Below are 8,014 nucleotides of genomic sequence, written 5' to 3'. Positions count from 1 at the left end.
GTGGAGGATGCGATTGGTAGTAGCTCCCCTGGTTCTTCTCCGAGGCTGCGGTGACTCAGACTACAAACCACGAGATACAACAAACCTGATGAGGATGATGATGATACTGATAAGCCCAGCAATGGAATAGTAGGAGTAGCAACACTGTAGTAGTAGTAATAGTAGCATTGAGAGAGCGAGCGAGGGGCAGGTCAAAGTGACGATACCAACACTTAGAACGCAGCCGAACGTAAAAGCGTGAGGCGGCGATCATAGGGAGACAAAACCTGCACCTTGGGGTTGGCTCCGACTTGGGTGACCTCGCTTTTTGCTCTTTTCCAGAGCTTGCTACCCCCACCATCCAGGGTCTTAAAGAGACGCAGATGCTCAGTGTCTACCCCACTCTGCACTACAACCGACTGTCACAATTTCCGCAGTCTATGCTAGGAAACTATTGCAACTCCCCCCCATTTTTCTGCAGTTACGGTTGTTGTTTTCCAGCGTCGGGGGTGGGTCATTGATCAGGCCAACAGTGTGCAGTCCAGCAGCTAGTTTTTTTCGCGTTTGTGTTTGTGCAGGTGGGTAGTGCTCACTGTCATTCCACCCTGCTTTCTACCCATATATCCTTTCTGATCTTCGTTTGCTCCCTTGTTGTATTCGTGTGTTGCAGCTGACACTCATCGGACCCCGCAGTATTTTTTGTTTTTTTGTTTTGTTTCCCCCTCTTTATGACCGTTCGAGGCTTGGTGTCGTTGGCTGGCTACCTGACTAGTTCTGCTTCGTCTTGTTTGAGTCCACGGGTAGCTGGCGTCCGGTGTTGAGGTTTCAGTGGCATCGCTTTGTGTGACTGTCTCTTATGTATTCTCGTCGTGGTGCTGGTTCGTGTTTTGAAAGGTGAGTTCATGTGTGAAAACCAATTCTCTGTAAGTACAAAACATGGTTCTAGTAGTGAAGGAACAATTGCTGCCCTGTCGATTTTAGTACCGCACGCGCTTGACCTGATTTACGTTCATGTTGTTGATGATGACGATGTTTTTTTTTCTTTTTTTCTTTTGTTTATCCCTTCCTGCCCAAATAGTGGCGTCCTTTTCATTCAAGCAAACAATTAAGCGTCTGAGGACAATGTGAGGATGCACGCTCATCGAGTAGCAACCCTAGGAGGTACAGCGCGGGCACTCAGTAGGATCTCTTGACGTTAATCCAAACAGTGTCTTCTCCCCCCCCCCCCCCCCCCCCCCCCATAAAAATCGGCTTCCTCGCAGGCATACCGGTTGCGAAAACGAAACACTGACGATATTACACGGAAGCAATGTTTGAAACCAAGATTAGAACGAGCTGGAAGCATAAAAAGATTTTTGACCTCCGTGACTTCTCACTATTCAATGTTCGCTTCCAATTTGTGCCTACCCTGTACTATAATTGCCAGTAGATGACCGCGGGAGCCGCTTTGCAAGAGAACCCAATTACTGATGTGCCAAGTAAAGGCTGCGAGTGACGCTTTCAGCTGCTCACTTTCATTTAGCTCGCTTGACCAGTTTGTGTGTCTTCATCCCAGGGTCCTGTTAATCCAAGCCTTCTAAAAAGGGAGCTGTTCATCAGTGTCCATGGACACAAGTTTGCGCGTCTCCGCCGAAACTTCCGATCTTTCAAACCGCACTACTTTTAAGACTATTGCCAGCATGGACGCACTTTATGTCGCTCCTTTTGAACTTCCTACACTTGCATGCCCGCCGAGTCCCCTCCCCCTTCCGAATCTCGTAAAGCTCTAAGTTCAATGTCGGTCTGAGCAATGCGCAGGTTATTTCTCGTCGATTGGCCGTCCTTTGCTGTGGAATGGGTGCCTTCTAGATTTCCTCGCATCGATTAAATACCCAGTTCATGGAATCTTTCACGTCGTGTGGGATAAAATCAGTACCACTCTCGGAACCCGACCATCCTTGTGAATCTGAACGCTAGTGATAAGCTCTCGCAATAGCCACAGAAAGCGCCTAAGATAGTGCTAACCGCTGACTCTCCACTCCTTCCTTCGAGGTGTCCAGCAATAGACTCCACATCCTCACATTGTACACATGATTCTTAAAATGAGCTAGCGCCTGTTGGCGAGGGAGATACCTTGTCAGCTACTTGTGGGGGTCTCATAGTTCCTAACTCTAGTGAGACCAGCGTAATCCTGCTTGAATGTTCACAAGCTTAATGTATTTTTTTTTGCCACTTGTAAGCAATCTTAGTCCTATTCGGGAACATGAGCTTCCTGAAGTGTGAGAGACTTTGCTTAGTAGAAACAAGTGAGGTGATCAGTTTGCTGTGGTGAAGAAGCGGTTTTATGTTGTTTTTCCAGCTCAATCCAAATTGAAGCCGGTTGGCGGTTTCCCGTTGACGTCGTCGTCGTCGTCTGTCATTCGGGTTATACTCGATCAGGGTTATCTGGGTGCCCTTCTTCGGATTAACTTCCCCTTCTAACCTCGATTGAAATCAGCTTAACAGCTGAGTATCCCACAAACGGAGTGAGATAGTTGACATTTTCTTTGTTTGACGATGAAGTTTGTTATTGGTCCTTCTATAGTAGACCGCAGAGGCTAAGGCGTCACCAACTGTCGCTGCGTTACGCTGTGTCAAAAAATCGTAGCGAGTAGGTAGTCTCTCACGCGTGTGTGCACGTGTGACGCATTCCCTCAGGTGCACTCAGTCAGACTTCTTCATGGCGAATCTTTCGACCAGTATCTGCTGGACTGACTCTTCTCTGCTACGCTAGCCTAGGCTTAATAATTGAGCAAGTGCAGCCAGCTCGCAGCTAGCTACATTCTCCCCTTTGAGGTACTGGATGTAATGGAGGTGTACAATTCCGGCAATAGATCTTGTCTTCGAGGAGAAAATGACCGGAGTGTTAGTATATATATTTATATATACGTTTGTGTGAGTGTGGGTGTGTGTCACTTTGATTCCTGCAACGCTTCACAGATCTCTAAAGATCAGCATCGCGGCTGATTCACAAATCACTCTCTTGTGTAATGCCCGGCAATAGCACTAGCTGCTTCACGTTGCATCTCGAAAGTAGTTACACTGTGCATTACTTTCTCCTATTTGTAGTTTTTCGACGTGGTTGCACTCCTGGGAAGAGTATTACTTACATGGAAACTCCCAGGGATTGTCTTTGTGACTCTCCCGTCTGTGGAGTAATTGGCTGAGTCTAGTTTGGTTGACGAAGATTTGCAAATGTGCCATAAACGTTTCCAGCACTAGGTATCTACAGGCAAAAACAATGTTAAATAGTCTCGAATCTGGTGAAGCAGGCAGACTCTGGATGAAGTGTTGTTGTTGAGAATCAACCCTTTATACATCAGAACGAAACTAAAGAGAGGAGTTTGGCAGTATGTTGAATATTGCAGAGTTTTTGTAAATTGATGCTCATCAGGTTTTGAGCTACAAGTGTTCTTGCTAGTTGCGTTTGAGAGCCTCATCAACCGGAATTAAGCAAAAGTCAATAGATTTAGTTGGAAGTTCACGATACCCATCTTAGAATCTGGGATTTTTTGTTATGTCAATGTGATCCTTCAACGCCCCGTAGTCTTCTTCATCCTCCAGGCTTCTACTTCGTAACAATGATCCATCCTCTTAAATATTCAGTAACTCAAGTCACTGGAGTTACTGCACATGTCACGCTATACACGCCGTGACACAATCCCATCTACATGTTGATTCATGCATGGATAAGACGGCAATTAAAATGATGATCACTGTGTCGTGAATGCAGGGCAGACGAGGCAGTAATCCATGATGCAGCACATGACGACCTATGCCAGCTCCAACATCACCACGGAGCTCATTCAGAAGGTATGTGTCATCGTGATGCTAAGGTTTCAAGAACTCTTCTACTTTATTTCACCTTCAATATGTTTAGTCGTCTTTCACAAGAATCATTGTTTGGCGTCTCTACGTCCCTTCAACTTACACACCCACAAAGACCCAAAGGAATACACTCAAAATTACGTCTAGCACGCGTAATGCTGGGAGTTTTATATCTACACATTTACATGTCGTGGTGCTTGTCTTAGCAGAGATACTGTTATTAATCAGTAGTCTTTAAGGATTGTAAGAGTCCTGGAGCTTCTCCTCAGGCTATGGCGGACAATCCTAAAACCGACTGTTCCTCGGGCCCATGTCCACCATGAAAGATCCTGTCGTGCACTGGCATGGGTATCATTTATGCCCATTGGCAACAGCTTACTAGGGAGATTATGTATGAAAACAACGTCGCCTTAAAGTTGGCAAACTCACGTAGATTTGTGGGCCTCTGTGTGTGGGCCCTGTAGTGCTATACAGCGTAGTTGTGTCCCCAACCACTGCCTGTCCAGCAAAGTGCAGGCTTCAAGCCATAAACATCACAACGGAACTCACGTCTCAAATCAATCCAATCACTGCAATATGGACCTGAATTAACGTAGTTAGATTGCCCAACAGTTCTAACCCTTTTGATAGGGCAGAACACAGAGAGCACAAGCGTGCCTACGACCGCCTCTACGTGTGGGCCCTCTACATACACTTGCAGAGAATCCTCCTTGGAAATCGCACACCGAACTTTGTCAGGCTATACAGACATTACTTCAATGGCAAAGTCTTTGTTGTTTTTTTGGGTGTGTGTGCTTTTCGCATCTGTGAAGGCCCCGCCGATTCCTGAAAGGGCTCTGACTTTACCTTAGAGCGTCTACGCTTAAGTGTCCGCAGCGTTTAAAGAAACAAATATATATGTTCTCAAACGAGGATAGCATGCAAGTAGGAGAGAATGTCCACTGGTAAAGTTGATTCATCCTTGATCGTATTGCTTCTGTGGCTCAATGGCTGCTGCGTTGTCTGACATAGGGGATTTCTGGGTTATGGTACACAGTACTTGGACGAGAATAAACAGCTGATTCTCGCCATTCTCGACAACCAAAACCTCGGCAAGCTCAATGAGTGTGCGACGTAAGTGACGAGTCATTCTCTTCTCCGCTTTGGTTCACTGCAACGTAATGGACTATGAAGTTTCCGGTCGACTCTAGAAAACTGGACCTGTGTGTGTGTGTGAGTGTGAGTGAGTGAGTGCGCATATATTCTGCACGCACTCTGCTAATTACATTACACTTCAATGCCATAGCAGGTATCAAGCGAAGCTGCAGCAGAACCTCATGTATCTGGCCGCTATAGCTGATGCCCAGCCACAAGGCCCATCTACGCAGGTATGGAACTAGTTTTTTTCTACACAAGGTACGACTTAGACGATTAAAGATTTCCAATCAAATTTTTTTGTTTGTTTGTTTGTTTTGTTTTGTTTTGTTTTGTTTGTTTGTTTTTTTTTTTTTCCTTTCTAAACCCACCTGGTTTGAGTTCGTAAGTTTAATGGAAGAGTCGCCACAGATGCCAGCGCCCGCGCCAACTATGCAACCAGCTCAACAATACATGCAACAGCAGCAACAGCTCCGCATGATGAGCCAACAAAATGCCATGATCCCCTCCTACCTGCAGCAAAGCCAACAAGTTTCCCAGCAGAACTTCTACAGCCAACAGAGCCTGCTTACCGGCGGTGGCAGCTCCATCCACATGATGTCCACTGATCGCGGCATGGGAGGCAATGGGTCACAAGCCTCACCTGGATATTCTGACGGAGGGCGAGATCAGAACCAATTGGGTATGACGATGCAGGGCGACATGCATGGTGGAAACGGCACTGACTTGGGCTGCTCCTCACCTCTCGGCCACCGGGGAGATGGCGGTGGCGGCCACGGCCAGGGCAACGACGACTCTGAAGCTTCTTACTTGAAGGGTTCCGATGGCAGCAGTCTGAACTAGCTAGCTCCTGGACCGGCTTATTTGCCAAGTTTCTTGAGGTTCGGACGTACTTGTATGGGAATATATTAGAGCAGCCCCACAGTGTAAAGGCTCTGGCTGCTTTTTTGAGAGGCGAAGGTGGTAGATATCGAAGCAGATCAACCATGCGAGGTATGTGGGTAAACGCTTGCTAGAAAACTGAAGTGCCTCACAATTTTGTCCGGTCTGGCTTATGGGTTCCCCGCGCGCTTAGGTGACGAATACCTGTGAGGTTCCTACTTCCAACAGGCTGCGGAACGAGGGCTTTTCAGTGTAGTGTGCATCACCAGCGTAGTGTACAAGTTATTCTGAGGGAGGGATGTGGGATGTAACACGGTTCGCAAACAATATTATGGCTTCATTTCATCACATGGTTAGCTTGTGTCTGAGATTTTCACCTTGCTATGGAAATAGTGAGGAATAACAAGAGGAATCAATGGATTCAAGCATAAAATGATACTTGCATAACATATCATCACTGTGGATACACAGAGTATAGATACACTGGTGTGAGCTGACAGAAAGCTACTTTAGTTGGTCATTGCCCCAACGCCCCCTCTTGCTGCGAGCCTCATGTCGATGGTGAATGGCACTAAGGTATTTCAAGTGACAGGATCTACTTTATGATGATGAGTGCTCTAAGCACTTAGTTGTGCTACTTTTAGTCACTTTAATGGAGAATGGGTTGTTGGAAAAAAAAAGAAAAAAAAGAAAAAAAAAAGCAAGTGGCATCTTCACATTGTGTTATGTTTAGTTATTTTAGTAGTAAATGGCTTGATGAGTTGATAGGTGGCAAAACCTTCTATGAATATGCTATCTTGTTTTGCCACAAGTTGTTACTTTGAAGGGAAGAATAGATAATGAGTTAGTATGCTAGGATATGAAACATATAAAAGATTAAGTTTTGCTCATATAATAGGTTTTGAAAAGACACAAGTGTTGTGAGAAATTCCTCATGTAGATGGAGTTGCTTAAGATTTGTATTGTAATAATTTCCTTTGTGCTAAGCAGTTTCTTTCCACACTATGTCAAATTCTTTGGTTGTGATTTTTTTTGTTAGATATTCTTCTTTTGGTTAATAAATATGACCTTTTTTTGTTGAAGAGCAGAAGGTTTGTGAGGTGAAGAGTCTTATTTGTCAAGATAGATTGTTTGAAAATTATGAGGAAGAGGTCAAAGATCTTAATTCTTATGATGTTACTTCTTGACAATCTTGTTCAATTTCTTGTATTTTTTACCATGATCAAGGCATGGATTTCTTGAGCATTGATGAAAATATCTTAGAGTTGATAGATTATTCTTGTTGTAGTGATATAGTTGCACAATTTGTATTTGAATATAGAGAGGCATCAAATACAAATAGTCCATGCAATTCAGAAGGTTTTATGAGTGACAAGGTGGTTTGTTTGTTTTGAAAGGAATCATTTTTCAAATACTCCAAAGCTAATCAATATTGTGATCTCAGATTGAGCAATAGTATATATATGATTAATTGCAAAGCAAAATAAAAAAAATAAAAAAATTTAAAAAGTTAAAGAAGAAATTGAAAAGAAAGTGAAAGTATTTGTGATAGAAATGTTGATTTTATTGAACACAATTGAGTAGTTAAGAATAGTAGCCTAAATTTATTTATAGTACTACAAATGGTAATAATAAGATTGATAATTCTTAATTTAATGAGAAGCCTAAAATTAGTGATGATGATGTTTTAAAATAACTACACCTATTATAAGCAATGTGTGATAATTAGAAAGGATGGTTGGCTAAAAAAAATAATGATAAAGTAGCTAAAGAGGGGAATGAGAAAGAGATGTTTTTATGTAGTACCTTCATAGTTACTTATAAGTAGAATAAGTTAATTGAAGCTTTTTTATTGCAACAACAAATAGACATAAGTCATTTGGCAAAAAATGAGGATTCTAGTTATTTTTTAAGATGATAAAGATGATAGATGGAACAATTTAAACTATGACGCTTGAAGTGTAGAACATAAGGTTTGAAATTGCTTTGTACTTTTTAAAGAGAACTTTACCTAGAGACTCTATAAAAATATTAGCAACCTATTCTAAAGAAAAAACATACTTTAGTATGATATCTCCACTTTCTATCTTTTCTTGTATAAAGTGATGATGTATACTAATGGATTTTATCTTGGAATTGATGTTGGGATTTACTACTATGCAAATACTACCTT

The 8,014-nt window shown here is 43.0% G+C and overlaps 1 protein-coding gene across 32 annotated transcripts; it reads left to right on the top strand.

Annotated features, from left to right (window-relative positions):
* Positions 1-316: 316 nt before the first annotated feature.
* On the top strand, positions 317-6,189 carry LOC112290836 (uncharacterized). 32 transcript variants are annotated; one of them, XM_090255351.1, is made up of 6 exons: positions 393-557; positions 1,535-1,776; positions 3,731-3,810; positions 4,862-4,938; positions 5,114-5,192; positions 5,371-6,189. In XM_090255351.1, exons 3-6 carry the CDS (start codon positions 3,751-3,753, stop codon positions 5,800-5,802), a joined length of 648 nt encoding a protein of 215 aa, XP_090111477.1. In that variant the 5' UTR covers positions 393-557; positions 1,535-1,776; positions 3,731-3,750; the 3' UTR covers positions 5,803-6,189. The 32 variants fall into 32 exon arrangements, with proteins under 32 accessions (XP_024393377.1, XP_024393350.1, XP_024393364.1 ...); XM_024537598.3 differs by lacking the exons at positions 393-557; positions 1,535-1,776 and adding exons at positions 2,198-2,483; positions 2,656-2,793 and having other exon boundaries at positions 5,111-5,192; XM_024537584.3 differs by lacking the exons at positions 393-557; positions 1,535-1,776 and adding exons at positions 2,198-2,483; positions 2,656-2,793 and having other exon boundaries at positions 4,837-4,938; positions 5,111-5,192.
* The last annotated feature ends 1,825 nt before the right edge of the window (positions 6,190-8,014 follow it).

The sequence above is a fragment of the Physcomitrium patens genome, chromosome 13 (genome assembly GCF_059467195.1).
Source record: "Physcomitrium patens ecotype Gransden chromosome 13, ASM5946719v1, whole genome shotgun sequence".
NCBI lineage: Eukaryota > Viridiplantae > Streptophyta > Bryopsida > Funariales > Funariaceae > Physcomitrium > Physcomitrium patens.
Note: the sequence above shows the minus strand (reverse complement) of the source record. Positions and strands in the feature narration are given on the sequence as shown.